The sequence below is a fragment of the Lutra lutra genome, chromosome 9 (genome assembly GCF_902655055.1).
Source record: "Lutra lutra chromosome 9, mLutLut1.2, whole genome shotgun sequence".
Classification (NCBI taxonomy): Eukaryota; Metazoa; Chordata; class Mammalia; order Carnivora; family Mustelidae; genus Lutra; species Lutra lutra.
The window spans coordinates 35,704,779-35,725,164 of NC_062286.1; the positions used below are offsets into that span (position 1 = coordinate 35,704,779).

The 20,386-nt window shown below is 56.9% G+C and overlaps 1 protein-coding gene across 2 annotated transcripts; it reads right to left on the reverse strand.

Annotated features, from left to right (window-relative positions):
• Positions 1 to 815: 815 nt before the first annotated feature.
• PROM2 (prominin 2) lies at positions 816 to 14,712 on the reverse strand. 2 transcript variants are annotated; one of them, XM_047746157.1, is made up of 24 exons: positions 14,083 to 14,712; positions 13,395 to 13,444; positions 12,813 to 13,009; positions 12,597 to 12,717; positions 12,245 to 12,308; positions 11,869 to 11,958; positions 11,390 to 11,589; positions 10,967 to 11,041; positions 10,142 to 10,205; positions 9,757 to 9,916; positions 9,311 to 9,463; positions 8,235 to 8,358; positions 8,022 to 8,113; positions 7,830 to 7,914; positions 6,905 to 7,051; positions 6,297 to 6,368; positions 5,396 to 5,488; positions 5,207 to 5,260; positions 4,819 to 4,899; positions 4,526 to 4,594; positions 3,705 to 3,794; positions 3,372 to 3,478; positions 2,942 to 3,016; positions 816 to 2,731 (listed from the first exon to the last, which is right to left on the reverse strand). In XM_047746157.1, exons 1-23 carry the CDS (start codon positions 14,330 to 14,332, stop codon positions 2,953 to 2,955), a joined length of 2,502 nt encoding a protein of 833 aa, XP_047602113.1. In that variant the 5' UTR covers positions 14,333 to 14,712; the 3' UTR covers positions 816 to 2,731; positions 2,942 to 2,952. The 2 variants fall into 2 exon arrangements, with proteins under 2 accessions (XP_047602113.1, XP_047602112.1); XM_047746156.1 differs by having other exon boundaries at positions 816 to 2,736; positions 14,083 to 14,711.
• Between the last annotated feature and the right edge of the window lie 5,674 nt (positions 14,713 to 20,386).

Below are 20,386 nucleotides of genomic sequence, written 5' to 3' on the forward strand. Positions count from 1 at the left end.
AACTAAGGACAACTTAAAAGCTACTCAAAATATATATTTTTAAGTTTGATTGGAGGTATCAGAGAGTAAACAGGGAGTAAGGAATCAAAGGGCCAAGATCTGGGAAAAGAAGGAAACTCAGGGATATGTGCGTGATATTTGGGGCTATTTTCTCCCTGGGAGGTCCGCTGATGCCAGAAGACATTACAAAGGTGCTGAGCAGAGAGCTGTTAGAGGTAAAAATGGGGCCCACCAAGAGGAGGGGCATCTTTCATGCTTTGGGTTGGGACAGCAGAGGAATTCACCCCCAGAATACAAATGAACTGAAAACAGACCAGCATTGCAAGGGACTGCCGATCATCTCAGTCCTGAAACTAGATTAAAACAATCCCAGTTTGGGGCACCTGGGTGGCTCAGTGGGTTAAAGCCCCTGCCTTCACCTCAGGTCATGATCCCAGGGTACTGGGGTCGAGCCCGGCATTGGGCTCTCTGCTCAGCAGGAAGCCTGCTTCCCTCTCTCCCTCTGCCTGCCTCTCTTCCTACTTGTGATCTCTGTCTGTCAAATAAATAAATAAAATCTTAAAAAAAAAACAAAAAACAAAAAACAAAAAAACAATCCCAGTTTGCTGGATCCCAAGCCATCCACCAGATGTAAACATAACCCTCGAGATGGTAGATACCTTCATCCCAAGCCTCAGATTATTTCTACAGGTTTTCAGATGGAATATGTGGCATTCAATCAAAAATCACACCAAGTACGTGAGGAGACAAGGCAAAACCAACAAAAACCAAGATAAACAACAGACACAAGAAATAGACTCAAAGAGGTTCCATATTAGGAGGTCATTAAATTTTAAAGTAACCATGTGTGGTATGTTCACATAGAGAAAGGATAAGGTGGAGAACTGGAAATTATTTCATAATTGTTTTCTCAACTTTTATCCCATCAATTTCATTCTTAACATGCAGGCACCACAGTTCCCCTGCATAGGGCAACAGATGAGAAACAAGACAAAAAAGCTTTGGGAAAAGCAAAAACAAAAAACAAAAAACAAAAAACAGTTGTGCTTCATTCAAGGATGCCTGGTTGGAGCGTACTTGGAACAGTGACAGTAGGTTGCATACACACCATCCTAATTTCTAGTAGCAAATCTGTTGCTGGCTTGTAAAATGCAATTCAACATAGACACCCCCTGAAACTCAGCAGACTCTAATCTTAAAGGGCTTCACACCTTTGAACAGGGACCCATCTCCCTCCTCTCTGTACCTGCCAAGACCCAGCCCAGCCTGTGGCCCAGAGTAGTTGTGGCAGGAAAAAAAAAATAGCAGCATCTGAGGATTTGTTTTGTGCCAGGCTCCTGCCAAGGGCTTTCCATGCAATGTCACATTTTTCATAGCCCTAGGAGGCAGTCATAACTATTCTCTCCAATGGAGAGACTAAGGTCTAGGAAACACACAGAACATGTCCAAGGTGTCCTAGCTTTCAAGCACTAAAGCCAGAATGTGCAGCCAGGCCTGCCTGCTCTCAGAGTGGGTCCCACTCCCCATCTGCTGATTGCTGGGTTAATCCTGGATGTCCACGGCCAGAGGAAGCCTTGGATTCTCCTCACCAAAAAAAACTCATTAAACACCAACTGCATATAGGGCCCTAGCCTAAGCTCATGTCAGAGATCCAAGGCCGAGGCTTAGGAAGTGAGAACACTTTAATGGATCTAAGGTTTTGTCCATCTCTTCTCTCTCCTCCTCCTTTTCCCTGTTTCTGGAACTCAGCATCCAGCATTCAGAGAGGGCACAGGATGGACTAGGCCTCATGTACAGGATAGAAGGAGGAAGGGGCACAGTACAGAATCCAGTTGTGGCCACCAGATCTCTCCCGGGAAAGCTGGGTGGGGGTTGTCAAAGAGGCTACCTTCCGAGGAACCAGGGGTGACCACCCCCACTCTGGCCTTTGTCCCAGGTCCCTTCCTAGGGAGCCAGTGCTCAGAGAAGAGCTGTAGGACAAAGCACTATTTCCAACCCAGGATGCGGGCAAGGGGCTCAGCCTTCAGACAGGCCTCCCTCACCCCACAAGGTGGCCAGAAATCCAGGCCAGGGCCTGTGGAGGGTCCAGGTACCTGGGCAGTGGAGGGCTCGAGGGCCATGAGGCAGAGCCCTAGTGGCCCCTGGCCTGCTTGGTGGTTTTATCTGATTGGCTTAGTTGGGCAGGACAAGTCCCTGGGTACCAGCCAGGTAGTCGGATAAGGTAGAAAGGGGTCAAAGCAGGGAAAATAGTTTCCCTGTGGGGAGGACATAAGGGCTGTGGCTGAGTGAAGCTAGGACAGGTGGGCAGGTCAGAGGATGAAACAGGACAGGAGCTTGGAGGAGTGGGGGGTGATGGGCAGATAGTGACAGAATGGGGTTGGGCAGGGCCTCTGTCTCATCCACGGGGCTGAGGAAGGGGTTCCAACAGGTGGAAAACAGGCTCCTCCTGGAGCTAATGAGTTTCAGCAAGGAGGATAAGGGATCGATACCTGCAAGAACCCATCGGCCCTTGTAGCTCAACCAAAGTCAAACGTGCTTTTGAGAATGAAAAAAGCAGAAGTGGGTGGAAAAGAGACAACATGGGGTCAGGGAACTGGAGCTGCAGGCTAATCCAGGCCTGATGCCCGTCTGGGCTCTAGGCAAGAGCAACGGAAGTCCTCGGGTCCAGGGCAAGTCAAAGGAGGAGGAAGGCAGGCAGCCCCAGGCATCACCTAGCAGCAAGCAAATACCCCTGTTCTGGAGAAAGAACGGGCCGGGTGAGGGGAAGGCGGGGAAGGCAGGGCTCAGGCCGGGTGGGCCAGATCCACCACCAGGCCAGACCCACCAAGTCCCAGAATGCTCCTGCCCTCTTGGGCCCTAGAGACCCCAGATCCCAAGCCCTTCCTTCCCTTCCTACTCTCCACTCCCGGTGCCGAGGAACGAAGGGGGTGGGGACACTCACCCACTGGGGTCCTACAGCTTCAGGGAGGTGACCCGGGGGATGTGGAAGAGCTGAGTCTCCTCCGAGCTGGTGGAGCTGGAACGTTGCAAAAAGAAAGCCAGTGACCTCCCAGGCCTGGACCCTCGGCCCCGACACAGGGACAAGCCCAGAGCCCTGATCTTCCCAGTGCAGAAACTCTCCAGGGGTAGGAAGAGTTCCAAAGAGCTGTGCATGTCAGGATGTGTTGCAACAAGAAGGCTATGGGACAGACATACAAAAGAACTTTCTGACCCCAGAGTTGCTCAGAGTGTGTGACTCCTCCAAGCTAGGCCTGGGCCTCCTCTACAAGGGAAGTCTCAGGAGGGGGTGTGGGAGCGGGTCAGTACCCAGCGACTAGAAGGACTCCTTCCCGGACCCCTGCTGTCCCCCTCAGTCCTGGCCACCTCCTCACCTGAGGCGTTTCCAAATGGGATGGAAGTGTTTGGAGGTCTTGACAGCAAAGATGATGCTGGGGATCAGGAAGAAGGTGCACCATGCCAGGCAGAACCAGAAGGCATTCTAGAACAGAGGATGTGTGGTCAGCTCGCTGTGGCAAGGCAGTGACTTCTTCCCACCCCGAAGCCTTTTGTTGACTCAGTGAGGGGCACAGGGACACGTTCTCAGAGCTGAGCGGAAGGTCCGGTGGGCAGGCCTGGAGGCAGGGCTTCTGCTTCCCCTCAGGCCCTGCTCATGCCGTCTTGGGGGTCTCCACATCCATTAGACCTGAGGAGCTGAAGGCGCTCACCCAGGGGTCGGCCATCATGTCACACAGGATCACACGGCTATTGTCCAGGGCTCCAGAGAGAGGCTGGCATGTGGCAATTCGCTGAGTCACCTGTGGTGTCAACAGGAAGCAGGCACATGGAGAGACACTCAGACGCCCGGGCATACACCCCACAGTCAGAGAAGAGGGTGACCGGACAGAGATAAGTCCAGGGAACCAGCAGGGAGCCTGCTCACAGCTGTGCACAGACGCATGGATGCAGGGACACAGAGAAGAGGACACGCTGACCCAGGGTCATTGCTCTGCTCCTGCTTTTTCCATCCCATTCACCAGCCTGTATTAAGCCCCTACTGTGTGCCCAGGACTTTTCTTTAGGTTCACACCCTCACTGGAGAGGCCCCGCTTGTGATGTGCATGCCCACACCCACGCACCACCCACATGTGCCCATACACACGCACACTCGGGGCTCAGCACGACCACACCCGCCCCGTGTGGGTCCTGGATGGCTTACAGAGGCCATGGCCAGCACAGGCCTGCAGGAGGCAGGCCGATTGGAGAGCTGGGCCAGGGGTCCACGTGAGGAAGGGCATGGGGGCAAGGTTCTAGAGAGCCACGGCCAGCCCAGCTCACAGGCCCCAGAGAAGGGCTGTGGCCGAGGTTGAGTAAGCAGAGCCCTGCCAGGAAGCAGGAGTGCAGAAGACTGATGCAGAGTTTGGGTTCAATGCTGAAGGCCTAGGGCACCCCCAGGGGCTCTAGGGGACAGAGGAAGGATGCAACAGTGTGAAGAGCTGGTGGCACTGGGAGCCTGCTTGAGGCAAGGAGGGCTTGGCCCCCAACTCACCTCCTCTCTTACCCAGGCCATGTACTGGGAGAAATAATCCACTTCCCGGGTCAGGAAACACTCACTTTTCTGCAGGAGAGAGAGGAGCCCATGGCTGGGAGGGGTCCCAGGAGCCAGCCGCCACCACCACCCATGCCCAGCACCAGCAGGACAGGCTGAGCTGGCTTTCCTGGGAGCCATGGTGAGGGGACAGGGGAGAGAAGAAGCCTGGGCAGAAACTCCATGTGCATTAGCAGCTCAGTCCATCTCTGACTATGCGGCCGCCCCCGGCCCCTGTGCCATGTCCCACTCACATTCCTCAAGATACTGGTGGCCCAGGTAGGCAGCTCTCCTTTTAGGTAAGTGACCTTGTCCAAGACCCCAGAGGTCTCCATCTGGGGGAAGGAGAGGGCTTGACTCAGTGCCTGCTCAGTCAGGGAGCAGCCAAGCATTCACTCACCCATTCATTAATTCAACGTCTCACACACACATACTCACCTTGGGATGGGGGTGTTAGGGCCTAAGACACAGAGGCCAAAGATGGTGGTCTTTAAGGATCTATCCATCCCCCCCCCCCATTTCTTCCCACTCCCTATCATCAACCTCCATGGGGACTCGGCGGAGTAGATGAGATCCCAAACCAGCAGGGCCCCTCTGCAGCCCACCTGCTCCACCCCACCCTTCCCATCCCCCAACAGCCACCTGGAGATTCGGGGCTTCAGATGCCAGGACCCTGACCGTGAGGTTGAGCTTGGCCTATGGGGGAGAGGGCAGGGCTGGTTAAGGGAAGGGATGCATAAAGAAGAAAGCTTCCTGCCCCTCCCTCCTCTTTTACCCCTCCCCGCCTCTCCTCTTCCCCAGGTTCCAGGCTCCCTGCGCCTCCAAACTTACCACGAGGCTCTCCTGGGGGAGGACCTTCTCCCGATAGAGGTTTTTGAGCTCTTGGGCCTCCTGCTGCAGCTGCTGTCCCAGCACGGAACTGTCCTGAGGGGAGACAGAGATGAGAATGGCACTCTGCCAGGGACACGCCAACTTCTGCCAACATATTCTTTACTCAGCTGTTCAGTCAGACATACTGAGAAGATGTGGAAGGTGCTGGGCTCGGGGCATAAAACTGAGGTCTCTTTAAGCTCCTGGCCCCAATCCAGGTTTGGAGGCACTAAGCCCGAGTTCTAGGTCCACTGCTAGCTTACTAGGTACCTCTAAACCCACCACACGGAGGTGGCCACACACACACACAGCGGTGGCATCTCCTAAAACAGGAAATACTCCTCACTCTACCCATCATGTGTGCTTGGTGTGGAGTCATTTTAAGCTCTAAATATTTATAAATGCAAAATGTTATATTTTTTTTCTAGTGGAATTTAAGCTTCTCCAGGATAACTATCATGACACCTAGTCCATAGCAGTGTCCTCATGCCTGTCCCAGCAGGCTTCCTAAGCAGTGTGCACTTAGAAACTCCTGCTCCACTTTGTAACATTAGACAGTTACTTCATCTGGTCTGAGGTAGAGGAATGTCCACTTTACAGATGAAGAAACTGAGGCCTGAAGACGCTGAATGACCCTTGGCCACACAGTCCACTGGAGATAGAGCTTGAGTCAGAACTGATACTGCAAAACGCTTAAGCCCGTCCAGGGGACCCAGGGCCTCAGCGCTCCCTGGTGGGAACCCCCCCCATCCCCTGCCTTTGCCTTCATGCCCCTCCCCAGTCCAAGCCACCCAACCTCTCCCACCTCCCAGGCTTCTCTCTGACCCCTGCCTGCCCAGTGGGGCCCTTGGTCCCTTCTCACTTGGGTCCGGGCCAGTTCCTCCAGCTCCTGGGCCAGCATCTCCATGTTGGTGTTCACCACGGGCTTCTGGATCTGGAGACAGACAGGAGAGGCCAAGAGGGAATGCACTGTGGCTCCCCCAACCCTCAAATTCCCAGTCTATTCAGAAGTACCCCTCACCAGCTAAGTCTATTGTGACACAGGGGTCACCATGGGTTTGACCTGAAACTGTGAAATATATCAGGAATTTTCTGTTAGGATAGAAAACAAAACAAAACAAAACAAAACAAAACAAAACAATGAGGTGCCCTCTGGTATAACCCAATAAAGAGGCCACTTCCCACCAGCATTCACCACAGCAGTGGGTTCAGGATCAGGAACAGCGACACGTGCTATGGGGTGGGAGCTAGTTCATTCCTGCCCAGCCCAGACCAGGGCACCTGGACTGGCTGGAGGCACACGGTGTGCAGATAACCCCCCACAGGAAGATACCCTCCAACCCCTAGGGACATGTAGGAAAGTGGAGGGAATGTAGAGGGCTGTGATGATACAAGACACCGCCTGTCAGCCCAGCTCCTCGGTGAGCCCCTCTGTCTGCCAGGGTCTGGCCTGAGGGGCTCCCTGCTGACCTGAACAAGGAAGCTGGAATAGTGGATTTTCTCGAGCCCACTGCTCTGCAGGGCTTCCAGGTCCCGGCGGGCGGCTGGGCTCAGCAGGTCCAGATTCTTCATGTCTACTTTGAGGTTCTGCAACTCCTGCTGCAGCTTGGCAGTGTACTGAGGGGGGTGGGGGAGGACAGTGTGAGGGCATGGCCAGTTGCAGAGCCAGGACCCCAGAGCTGCTCTCCCGGGGGTCGGAGTCACCAGGCCCTCAGGGCTCTCCCCCTGGTTATCCAGGGCCCCCATCTTGGATATTTCCAGCCCTAGACAGTTTCCCAGGAGGCCTCTGCTTCTCACCTGCTTCCACTCCAACCCACCCCCACCAAGACCTAGCTCTCTGCCCGCACATATCTGGCTAGCAGACAGCATGCAGACTTTCCCAGGCCACCACTATAAAATAGCTTTCCCTGGCCCACGTTTATGGCTGTGGGAGCTCAGCGGAGGGCCTCTGGTGAGACCTCCCCTAGGGACTCATAACTCGATCACCATCGTTTTCACTGTCACCCCCTCAGCCCCAACTACCCTACTACCACAGCAGCATCCTAACCAATGCCTGTCCTCAGTCAGGACACGCACACCTCAGCCCCATCACTCACTGTCACCAGCCCTTCCTGCTACAACCTCAGGTGTGTTCAGTTCTTTCTGGAGCAGCGCTTGGAGCTGTGCCTCCAGGCACTCACCCACCTTCCCACACACCCTAGAAACCATCCTGGGCTCTTGCCCTGGGCCAGGCCCTGAGCTCAGCCCTGGGGCCTCTGCCCCAAGGTGTCTCCAACAGTCTTGCAGACTTGCAGACTTCTCAGGTTCAGTAAGATCATCCCACCAAGGAGGCAAGGCCAGAGGAGGGAGGATTCTGCAGGAGGGATCCCCACAGCCTTCTAGAAGGTTCCCTCACCTGGCTGATATTCAGGTGTTTCTCCAGGTCATAGGAGTCATTGAGCTGCAGGACGCTCCAGAGCGCGGCCCCTTCCTTGCACTGACTGGGGAGAAATAACGGACACCGAAAAAAGGACAGCAGGGAGGGGACTGACATCCCCTACCTCAGCTCCTTCCCACACCCTGTCCCCAGCCAAGGCTTCCCACTCACTGATAGGCCATGAGGATACTGATGTTCTTCTTCAGGCCAAGAAGCTGAGACAAGTTCATGGACGGGGGCAAGTTCCCTGGGGTGTCTGCAAACTGGAAACGAGGCAAAGAGAAAAGGGCCCTGAGCAGGCTGAGGGCAAGGCCACCCCAGCTTCCCTAGAGCCCAGTCCCCTCCACCTCCCTCAGGGCCCCAGAACAGGACAGGCAGGGTCACCTTGTAGAGCTCCTTGCTCTCCCAGCTCTGACACACCAGCGTCTGCAAGTTGCCACCCACCAGGAAGGTGGCAAAGACAAGGAGGATGAGGGGAGCAGCGATGAGGAAGCTGAAACCCACACCTCTGGGGAAGGCAGAGGGATGGGGCTGAGGTGGGAAAGAGGAGGCCGGCTACCCTCGACCACACACCCTCTGTCCCACCACATGGCAGGGGTGGCCTGGGGTCTGTTGGCCCCAGGACAGAGCCCTTTGAGGACTCCGCTTCCTGGGGCCAGAGGGGAGAAGACAGAACTGCTGGTTGTCCCCCTCCCCTGCCCCCCACTCCCACCTCTCACTGACACCCTGGCTGGCCCTGGAAGCCTAGCTGCTTTGCTCGACGAGAAAGGATGGCCGGCCTCTGAACCTCGGGCACAGGCAGGTGACCGGCTCCAGAGCTCAGCCCTCAACAGAGTCACCTGGCACAGTAGGGGCCACAACTTAGGGGGCTGAATGGGACCAGTGCAGCTGATCTGTAGGGCTTCTCTGTGGGACAGGCACAGCCCCAAGCCAGGATCTGAGGCTCAGAGAATAGAACAAGGGCTAGATTTCAGCCTTCACTCACCCCTTGGGTCAGGCACCATGATGCAGTGGCCAGCCTGCACAACTGAATGAGGCAGCCCCAGACTTCACCATCTAGTGCAGAGAGGGCAAACAGAGTCTAGCTCTGCTGCTGCCTCCTACTGGAAGTGCTATCTAGATGCTGGGTTAAGAAGGATTCTGAGGCCACGTCTGGCTCAGTGGGAAAGAGTGCCCACTGATTACGATAATTGTCAATGGCATGGAAGGGGGAGGTGCTTCTTATCTGCCACTCCTGCTCTAGTCTAACCCTTTCACACAGATGAGGACGTGGGGGCCCAGACGGGTTAGTAATTGGCCCAGAGTCACCCAGTGAGTTGGTGCCAGAGCTGGAAGTAGAGCTCAGCATCTCGACTCCCAGGACGTTCTCCTGTAGTCACACTAGAAGCTGTCCATGGGCATGAGAGGAGTCCGGCTGGCCCAGTGGAAGAGACTCTTACCCTGCCCCCAGCCCATCTTACATCAGGAGGAGGCGGGCTCCAGCCTCGCCCTTGGCTTCCGAGTGGCTGGGGTCCTCCCTGGCAGACAGCCCCCAGATGCCCAGGTTGAGGCCCAACAGGTTACAGACCACCACAAACAGGACTCCGGAGCACAACACATAGCCCCAAATCCACCTGCCACAGAGGGGATGGGGTGTCACTGAGAAGGGAGGCACCAGGATAGGGTGACATCGGATCTAGTGGCTGGGGGGGGGTGCCCACGGCCCCTGTGGGGTCCCCAGGCTCACGTCCCAAGGGCCCATAGCCAAGGTGGAGACAGAAACCCAAGGAGTAAGGGGTCTTGACTGAAATGGGGGCAGATGCTCAGTATAGCCTGGGGTTGGTTGATGAGGGCTGGGAATCGGGCCCAGTGTGGCTGAGAGGCTGGGCTGCCTGTCCCACCCCGAAGCCCATGGGTTCCTGGGCACCTGTGTTTCTCGTATCTCTGCACTTCCTGCAGGTAGGGGCGGCTTCTCTGTTCCACCTCCTCCAATGCCTGGCTCCAGTGAGCGGCTGCCTCCCACCCTGGGAACTCTTCGGCCAGTGTCTTCAGCCCTTCAGGCTTCTGGGCCACCACCTTCTTCAGCTCTGCCCCAAGCAGCAGAGACTTATGGGAGGGGGAAGGCACCCAGGAGCCCAGGGAGGAGACGGATGGGCCGGAAGAACATCTGAGACCCCCAGAGAGGGCCCACTCTCTGCCCAGGCCCAGATAGAGGACAGCCTTATCCCTCCACCCCTGCCCCCCTCACCCCGCCCCACCTCCTCTCCACAGGCCCCTCTGGTGGGAGCAGCAGGCCCCGGACAGGTCCTCACCTTTGACCACATCGGCCATCTGCAAGGCCGCCAGGAGCGGGAGGGCATTGAATGTGCTGTTCTCCTGCCGGGACAAAAGGTGGCTGTGCCTCCTGCTGTCCACCCACAGTCCCAGCTTGAGGGACCCCTGACAGCACCAGGCCCGGGAGAGGGAATCCCTTTCAGCACTCAGCTCAGGAAATCAGGAAACAGGCCCTTTGTTCTCTTGGTAGATGGCTTCTTCTCTGTTTCCTCAGCCCTGCCTGACTCAGCTCCCCAAAACACTGCTCCTGGGGGACCCCTCCTGTCTCTCCCCGCTATTGTCTTCTCCTTCACCCATCCTGCACATGATGCCAGGCCTCGCTCCCTAAAGTCCGGCTCCAACCTACCCCTCCCTCCTCAGCTCCCCTAATCCCTTCCTCCCAGACCTTTAGCTGCAGCCACCCAGCACAGGTGACTCACCATTTCCCCAACTCTGGCATTTTCCAGGCCCCGGGTCACAGGTGCTGACTCATGCCGCACCCTCCCCCACAGCCCATCTGCACCGAGGCTGCACCTCCAGGGCTCTGCTCGCATCCTTGCTCCCTGGCCACCCCAGTCCCCACCATCTCGAGGAGCCCAGCTCTTCCTTCTGGCTTCTGGGGCTACCTCCCACACCAGACTGCACACACTCAAGAACCCTCATCATGAGCCCCTAGCCCAGGGAGCCCTGTGGTAGGGAAGGCCCTGGTTTGACCCAAGTCTTAGGTTCAACTGAGTTCCCATCCCCAAAGGGGGAAAATGAGGCCCCCTCAATTGTGAGCTACTAGGTGATGGGGAAGTCGGGTAGAATGGACAGGCACTCACCTCCTGGACCATGCTGGAGAAGTTGGCCTCTGGGACGCCCTTCAGCCGATGCAGGACATCGTCCACAGGGGACACCTGAAATGGGGAGAGGGGGTGGTATGACAAAGTCCATGGAGATGCCTAAGGGGGAATCCAGAGGGAGGATGAAAGGAACCCTCAATGTCCTCACATGCAAAACGGGGACCATCTCACTAGGGGGCAAGGAGAACTCAGGGAGCTTAAAATACAGGAAGCCTGCAGCACAGCACATGGCCCAGGAAAACTCTCTCGCCCCACTGCCGGGATAACCAAATCATGAACCCTTGCTGTGTGGGGAGGGGAGGAGCTGCCCGAGGAAGGGGATCCAGAGTCTGCCTCAGGAAACACCCAGGGATTCCCAGGGTAGCAGGCAGAGCAGCTCCCTTCCGTTCAGGAGGCCCTCACCTGGTGGAAGTCAGCTCCCAGCTCCAGGGCACGGGCTCGGTTCTGGGCCTCGGTGCAGCCCTGGCAGCTGGGCTCCTCCAGCAGGGCGAGGAGGCGCTTGCGGCGTTCCTGGACGGAGGGCTCCAGGCCCTGCTGTCCCTTCCGCAGCTCCACCAACGTGCTGTTCAGGGCTTGGAGGTGATCCACAGAGACCTGCAGGGCTGAGGGACCCCCTTCTGGACCCCACCACCTCAGAAGGCCCTGTGGGAGATAGAACCCCTTCCCCTTTCCCCATCCCCAAGGAGCTGGGTCAGGAACCTCTGTGGTTAGAAGGGAGACGGCCCTAGGGGCACGGGAAGCCAGGTTAAGGATCCTAGATAAAGCCATGAGGAAGTCACGGGAGGGGCCTGCTGTGGAGGCAAATGGGATCCTGGCCTGGGTGAAGGTGGGGCCTGCCCTCAAGCGATGCCACCCCCACCCCCGCCTCTGGTCCCACTCACCCTGGCCCAGGCTGCTCACTGAGGCCAGCATTTCATACACAGTGCTCTTGAGCTGGGTGTGGATAGTGCTCCCAATGTTCATGGCGACCCCTGGAGAGCACAGCATGGTCTGCAGGGCTGGCTCCCAGGAGCCTAGAAACCCTCTTCACCCATCAGTCCAGCCTCCCCAGGCCCCACACTGGGCTCTGCAGAGTCGCTGGCTTCTCGGTCTGGCAGCACAGCGATGACTGTGCTCCTTAACTGGGCCCCATCCCTGCCTCTTCGAGGGTGTGGCCAGGTGGAGCCCAGGATGAGGGGATGAGAGGGCCCCCCCAAGACAGGCCATAGCAGGGGGATCCACGGGCTGGCCCATCTGTCAGCCGGCTGTATCCCTCACCATCCAGTTCCTCCAAGACTTGCTTCTGGGGAAGGGAGAACTGCTGTGCCACGGCCTGCAGCTCCTAGGCAAACACAGGGTCATGAGACCACTCTCCCCTTGTCACCTGACATCCCCCCCAACTCTCGTCCCTTCCCCAGCTCTCTCCAGGGATGCACCACACAGCAGTGTGGTCATCCTGAAGATGCCCAGGGTGCATTCATGTATTACAGCCACTCTCCAGCAGGGGGCAGTCAGGGGGGCTCATTGAATGGGGAGCCCTTTCTAATCCGCAGGTCCCCACTCTATTCTGTCTTGCCTGGGGCTGGTGCTCATGCGGGCTTGCTGGGGCGAGGGGTCACTCAGTACTTACCCGAGGGACATCGGAGACCAGGCCCCGGAGGCTGAGCAGAATCTCAGGCACAGCCTCCACACTCGGGCCCATCTGCTCATGCATGTGCTGGTTGGTGACAAAGGCACAGACCACACCAGTCCTGCAGGGATGGGGGAGGACACAGGGGCTTGTTGGATGCCCCCAGGCACCCTGGGCCTCAGCCCACACCTCCCGCCTGGCCCGAGCGCCCCTCACAGTAGCACGAGGGTGGTCAGCAGCAGAAAGGCCATGAGGGTGCCTCGCTCGCAGGCTGTGGCCTTGTGCTCCGTCTTCACTCGGCCCCCACAGCGCCGGCGGCAGCAGCAGAAACACAGGCCAGCAATGGGCACCGCCAGCAGGTAGAGGCCGGCGATCACCGCACACACCACATAGCCCGCCTCATACCGCACCACCTGGGCCAGGCGGCAGGCATGAGGGGCTGTCCTGACCCCTCTTGCCCGATGCCACAGAACATCCCCAGAAGGGGAGGGGATGAACACACAGTGGGCACTTTGCACACATCTCCTAGAACCCATGCAAGGTGCACGGTGTCCTTGTGATTTACCAGCTCTAAACCAGGAAACCCAAATCCGTGTTTGTTCCATGAAAAACCCAGGGCCCGTTAATTGCAGAGAGCTGTGGTTTGAAATTAGGTCTGCCAAGTGCAGTGCTAAAGGAAGGGGAAAGAGATGCCTGGGATCCCACCCTGGGGGACACCCAGCAACATGGGCTGAGCTGAGGAAACCCCTCATACTCACCCCTGAACTCCCCTCCCCCGGCCCCGCCCCCAGGGCTCACCTCATCCACCTTCACGGAGGCTGGCTCATTCAGCAAGGTCTTTACCAACTCTAAGGAAAGAGTCAAGCTGGGGAGGGGGTTTTTGAGGACAGCCCCTGCCCACCCCTGTGCCCACGCCCACTGCCAGGGAGAGGTGCCTCTGGAAGGGCTCCTCCCACCACCATGACACTCTAGGAGAAGCCCTGGGCCATCCCGCCCAGGCCTCAGTGCTGCCAGGGGAGGGAGTGGCTGAGGGGAGGCAGGGTGGACCCCTCCTCCGGGACCCCACAGCTAAGCAGTGGAGAAGCTGCCAGTCTGGTGAAAAGCAGAGGGCCTAGTGGTCCTTTCCCTCAAGAGGCAGGGGACAGGCTGGGAGGGACAGGGCTGTAACACCTCCTGGCCCTCCCACCCCTCAGCACCACCAGACCCAGGGAAAATCTCAGCCAGGTCTGTGAGAACTTCTAATGCAAGTTTTTCCACTTGAGGGCAGACAAACTGAGGCTCAGAGAGGGAAAAGGGCTTGCCCAAGGTCACGCAGGAAGGTCTCCATGGGATGCCCCTGGGCCCCGGGGTCTTCTGGGAAGGACGCCGGGGGTTGGGGAAGGCCAGGGACCCTGCGCTCCGGGTGCCTGCTGACAGGGCAGGCAGCCCCGCCGTGGAGTGGGGACCCACTAGCTGGGAGACCCACCCGAGGGAGGGGCGCACTCACCGGCGGGGAAAGGGTTGAGCTGCACCACGGACAGGAAGCGGCGCACCGTGCCGTACAGGGGGTTCAGGGCCCCCGGCGGGCGGACGCGAGGGGCCAGCCAGTGGACCCTGGCCGCCGGGGCGAACGCCAGGCGCTGTGCGCTGCTGAGGGACCCGCAGTCCGCGGCCCCCGCCCCCGGCGGGCTCAGCCCCAACCCCAGCCCCAGCCCCAGCCCCAGCAGGGTCGCCAGGAGACCGGGCGCGCGCGTCATGGGGTCGTCCGGGGGGCTGCGGGGCAGGCAGGACAGGGCTCAGGCGGCCGGGCGTGCGGACAGAGCGCGGGGCAGGCCGTGCATCCTTCACCAGCCTGTGTCCCCGCGGCTCTCAAAACCGGCCGGACAGGTTTGGGCTCCTGAGCTACCTGGGCGCCAGCCCGCTGCGCTGGAAGGGTAGGGGCGGAGGCCTGGGGTAGGGGGGCAGGGCCTGGCCTGGACCCGCCTTCCGCGGCCTGGGGTGGGAGCCCGGGCTCCCTCTCCCTTCCGCAGATCCTCCTGGCAGGGGCGCCTCCGAGCTGGGTAGGGAAGACACCTCAGTAGCTCTGGATTGCTTAGAGTGGCCCAGCTGCAAATATTATATTCCATACCCAGACCCAACAGCCCAATCTGGGGCTGGGAAAACAGCCACCCAGTGCAGCCCTGGCCCAAAGGGTGGCAGGCAGCCCAGACCTAGGAACCGGGCTCCAACCCCAGCTTCCTCTGGGGCCGGCTCTGTCCCTCGGGTCATGCCTGCACCTGTCGGGATCCAATCTGGAGCAGAGAGGCCACCAGCCTTCACCCAAGGGGGCTCTCAGAGGAGCCACTGGGACAGGTACAACCCTCCCGAGGGTGAATCCCGGCAAAGGTGTGCGTTCTGGCCCAGCAGTGCCCCATCCCGTCATCAACTGAAGGAACTCATCAAGGATAGGGCGGGAGATCTGTCTCCACAGGTCTCTGCTTTGTCAGTGGCTGTTTGCCCGACACCCAGAGGGTGCCCCGGGCTGAGCGGGTTGTGAGGAAGTATTGCTAAATGGTTGGGGGATGTTTCTGGCAGCATTATTCATGATCTGGAAACTATCCCGATGGCTGCCACCACCACTAAGGAAATGGTGAAATGAGCATCCCTCCAGATACCCAGGGCAGTCTGTAGAGAAAATGATGTGGCAATTGCTCTCTTGACTTGAAAGATACTCAATGCTTTAAGGGCAAACAGCTGCTTACGGCACAGCCCGTGGACTGGAGGTATAAAATACTGACCGTCTCCGGGTAGAATCATGGCCTTTTTATATTCTAACCTGCTCCTCTCTACTTGCTAATCTCTGTGCAATAAAATGTGTTATTTGTGTTCACAGAAGGATCAGAAGTTTGTCAGTTTCCACAGCAGCCACATTTTCCACTGGGATCCTTGGAGGGAGTGACCGCTAGGTCTGTGACGCTTAGGCTCTGCCCGCTTGGCAGCGGTGGGGGAGGGGCACGGAGATTCCCAGCTGCTCCTGGGGGGTGGGGTGAGCCCTAAAGAAGTAACTTAAATTTGAGTCAGGGCTGAGCCTGCAGCCGGATCCCTCCTATGGCTGCCCCCACTGTATCCTCTGAGCCGGGACAGGAGTACAGTCAGAGAAGGAATAGTCCAGTTAATAACGGGGTGCAGACAGGAAACAGAACCTCATCAAAGGGTGACTCAGAGATGAGGATTGGGGCTGCAATGGGGAAGGGGCTGGGCTCCTTCCAGGGAGCTGGCTGGCTCCTGGGGTCCAGGGAGGGTCCAGGACCAGCACTGCCCTGGGAGGCCAAACTCCAGCCAGTGGAGGGGGGCTCCTGACCACTCTGCCCTGAGACTGTGCGGGACAGCTAAAGGCGGGCTGTGTCCCCCCGCCCCATCCTGTTCACCTGAGCCCAGCACCTGCGCTGGGGCACCATGGGCCCCTGGAGCCTGCCAAGGGGAAGGGCTGGTCTGCTCTCTCCTCTCCTCCTCCCCACAACGTGAGAACTGCCCCCAGAAATCGGCCTTTCCTAGCTGGCTATAATCCCTGTGGGGCAGTGAAGTCCGTTTAGGGGTTTTTTGGTATTCCCTGACTCAGAGAAGTGGTGGGGGAGCGAAGGCCTCAGTTTCCCAGGAGATGGGAAGTGCTTAGGTCTGTGGGAAATGTCCAGCCCTGCCCCCACCCTGTGCAGCCTCCCACTCTTTGTCTCTTCCCAACTATTGTCATTAAGCCGTGAGTTGCTCCTGCTATTGTTTTCATAAGTGTCTATGATAAAAGCACTGTACTTTGAAGGTAAGATTTCCCCAAGAAGAAACAAAACATCCCAGCTCTTTTTTTAGCCCAAGGGGCAGGAGGGGTCGATAAAGATACTGAATTTGCCAGTTTGACAGGTGGACAAAGTGAGGCTCTGAAGAAGGGAATTTCCTGAGTCAGTGAGGAGGCCAGGAATCTTCTCCTGAGCAGGATCCTGATGGAACAATCTATCATCAGACTGGCTGGTCAGCCTCAGGCTTGTCCCCTTCCCCCAGCCCCACCTGGCCAGCCCGGGCACCAGGCCGGGACTATGAACCTGCTGCTGTAATTGAATTTCTTCAGGCTGGGGTTGAGGGGAACAGAACAAGGGGCTGTGTTGGGTCTGGGTGAGCGAGGCCCCTTCGGCACCAGGGATGCCCCTGCCTCAGCCTCCAAGGACATGGGGCTGCTGGGCTGCTGGGCTTCTAGAAGGATGGAAAGGGGTTCAAGCATGGTCCTGTCCCATTCCCTCCTTTTAGTCACACCTTTCTGGCACACCTGCCTGTCCCTTCCTACTGCAACCCCCTGGTACTCTCTGCCCTATGTGGAAATTCTTTGGTTGATCTGGAAGCAGCTGTCTCTTGTCACCTTGGGTATACTTCCTGGGGCCACTTTCTCATTCCTGACTCACAGTTTTCAGAAGTTTGATGGTCCCCAAACCCCACAGTCCTGAGGTCAGTGTGGGGAGTGTGGAGGGGGAGACCCGGGTAAGGAGAGGGGCTCTGCCCTTCAGGAAACAGGTGGGAAGGACACCAGGTGTGGCCTGCCAGCTGCCTCAGGCGCCACCTGCTGGAAATAGAGGGAAGGGCATGTCTCAACATTCTCAAGGAAACAGCTGGTATGCCCTATTCTTTCTGGCCTCAGGTGTCCATGCTATGTCCCAGGAATGGGTTATAAACCAACCCAAGGGGACAGACGATTGAAGCTGGAGTACAACATTTGCTTAGTCAACATTATTTTGATGGCAAGAATCAGAGACACTGTTAAGTTGCTGAAGGATCTGAAAAGTGAGAATTTATTATAGAGAAACAAGACATTTGAGGACTCCACACCTGGAAGATGGGGCTGGGCATTACGAGAGCTCAGAGCCTGGAACAGGAAGCCCATTGAGTGCCCGCTGCTCTGTCTCAGACGATCTGTCAGGGCTGAAGCTTCACCCTACTGTGTGCTGTCCAGGACCCTCTGTAGACCTTGTCTACGTCCAACAGGACAAAGAGGGATGTCTTGCCAATCTGAGTCTACCTGTTCTCCCAGGTCTACTGTCCCCAGATCCCACAGCACTGTGAGCCACATTCTGAATCCTGGCACAAAGAGACTCATGGAGCCAGCGCGAGGCAGTATCCCCCAGGCCACCCTGGTCAAGCCCACAGGGACAGACTTACATGGTATGGTGACAGGCTAGTGGCTGTGTGAGGACTTCTGAGCGGGAGGCAATATCCAGAAGATGGCGGCCATAGTTTTGGGAGCAGAACCTCATTCTAAGAAACCACCAAACAGGTATGCCTCCTAATGTGTATCATTCTGAAAAGCTTTTGGGTAAGAATTCCCCAAGAATGGAATAAGGTGTAACTTTGTGGAAATATTCTGGAGAATTTCCACCACCACGTACCCCACCATAAAACCACCCCTGACTCTTCGTCCCTTGTTCTTGCATCCAGCCACTCAACTGTATCCTTCCAAGGCTACCTCCTGAGCATTTCTCCAGAATAGACCACTGAAAATGCAGACAGGGCCATGTGACTCTTCAGCTTCAAACCCTCCAGAGACTCCTCCAGTCTCAGGATGAGAGTGAATTCCTTAATTTGTCTTCCCAAGCACCACCAGAGCCCTCAACTCGCCTGGCAGTTCCCACAGGGTTCTGCTCTCATCTTGTACCCACTCCATCCTGCCCCTGTCCACATGGTCCCCTGCTGTACCCCACCCTTTGCTTTCACCCCATTTCTGTTCATCCTTCAAGACTTGGCTCAATGGTCATCCTCTCTGGGAAGCTCCCAGATCCCTCCCCCAGGCTCAGGTGGCAGTCCCTTGAGGCTGGTCCATATTTCTTGGTCATGAGTCCTCCTCACATAGAGTATTTTATTCACCCTCCCATCTCTCCAGCCCCCAGCCCCAAGCACAGAACCTGGCACATAAAGCATTCTCCATAAAAGTTTCCCTAGACTAGAAAGCAGATTTTAAAACATTTAAAGAAAAAACATTCTCTCTCAGCCAGAGAGTCTTTGAGTGAATGTGCTTCAAGAATAGATGCTAGATGGGGCATCTGGCCAACTCAGCTGGTAGAACGTGTGACTCTTGATCTCAGGGTCGTCAGTTCGAGCCCCACTTGGGACATGGAGCTGACACAAAATGAAAATTAAAAAAGAAAGGAAGGAAGAGAGAGAGAGAGGAAGGAAGGGAGGGAGGGAGGGAGATATGGGAGAGTTCCTCAAGCTGAAATTCTGTGCATGAGGTGGTGAGTGAAGCAGGCAAAGAAGGGGTGGGGTGGGATGGGAAAGGGAGGAGGCTGTTTGGTGAGTGGCATGTCCCTGGGAACTTCTTCATGAGCTTTGCCAAGCATTAAGGATGGGGTACAGCCCAAAGAGAGGCCACAGGAAGCATGTGGGGGCTTCAGCAAAGTGCTCTAGCATCTCTATGGTAACTGCCGCAGGCCAGGGGCAGCTTCCAACATAGCTGCTTGGGCTCAGCCCAGGGGCAGCGGGTATGCTGGGACAGGCAACCTTGTCAGGAGTAGTCACAGTCAGGAAGACAGGCGCCCAGGCACATGAACATGGCTGCGCTCTGGTCTGCTAAAGGAAGCAGCCCAATAGTGGATAGATCATCCAGAAGGATTTGCTGTAGGAAGGATTCGGGTCAGTTGAAGGTTTCAGTCTTTCCAGGCCGGGCCCCCTGAGTAGTCTGTACACTCATGGCCAGGTCCATCCCCTTGAGACCAGAGGGTCATCCTGTTCCCCCAACTTCTTTGTCTCTGTGTCAGTTAGGAGGACAGCATCTTCTGGCTTGAGCCAGACCTCCTCAAGGCTCCCTGGCATCCTCTTCCTCATTACCCACAGCCTCCTGGGCTACCCCTGCTCTCCAAGGTCAAGGCCTAGGCCACATGTGACAAGGACATCTGTTCCCTCCTCTACATGGGGACACTCATAGCCACGGCCCTTTGAGGAGAAGACAGAATCTGGTTTGCAGAACCTTGGGGCAAAGTGGAGCCGCGTATGGTCCAGGAGCATCAGAGGGACAGGCCATACCCCTTGTAGAGCCCGACTTAGAAAACAACAGACACATGTTGGGGATGAGCTGCTGGTGCTATTATAAGATCTTCTGTGGCCCCGGCTCTTCCCGTCACCGCGTTCGCTGTGAGGGGAGATTACTGATGTTCCCTCTTTGGAGGCGCCATGTGTCCATTTCCTCTTCCTGGATGCTTATGACAGCACCATCGGCCCGACTCTCAGGAGCTCTGTCTGGGCCCTGAGTCTCCTCATGGGCACGTCCTGCCCCGAGGCCTAGGAGCTCGATGGCAAAGGCCTGAAGTAGAGAGAGTTACACTACAGCTTGGAAAAAGTGGCTCTACCCATAGTCCCCTTAAGATAGCTCTGGAAGGACACAAGATGGGGCAGCAGAGGGTCCTCACGACTGCAAGTCTGGAAGAGGGGAGCTAGGCCGGAAAGACAAGCCCACCCACCCACAACCGGGAGACTGAGGTGCGTGGGATCACAGAGGGTCAATACACAAAGTCAAGTCTCCGGGAGGGGTTTCAGGTGGCGTGTTGGCTGCTCTCGGTCACAACCTGTTCCTCTTGCTCAATGTCGACTATGCAAAACCAGGAGGCAAGGTGCACGATCCCAATGATGGAATGAGGATTCGAAAGAATCTTGAGCCACTGGAATGGTGACTTTAAGCTTGCAGCATGAAATGGAAACAGGAGAAATGTTATGTCCAATTCACAAACAGATTCCTAGATTCATAACAGTTTGTGGAGACTAAAAGACCATCAGGGAGCAGCTGACCACAAGTTAGCAGGAGTCAA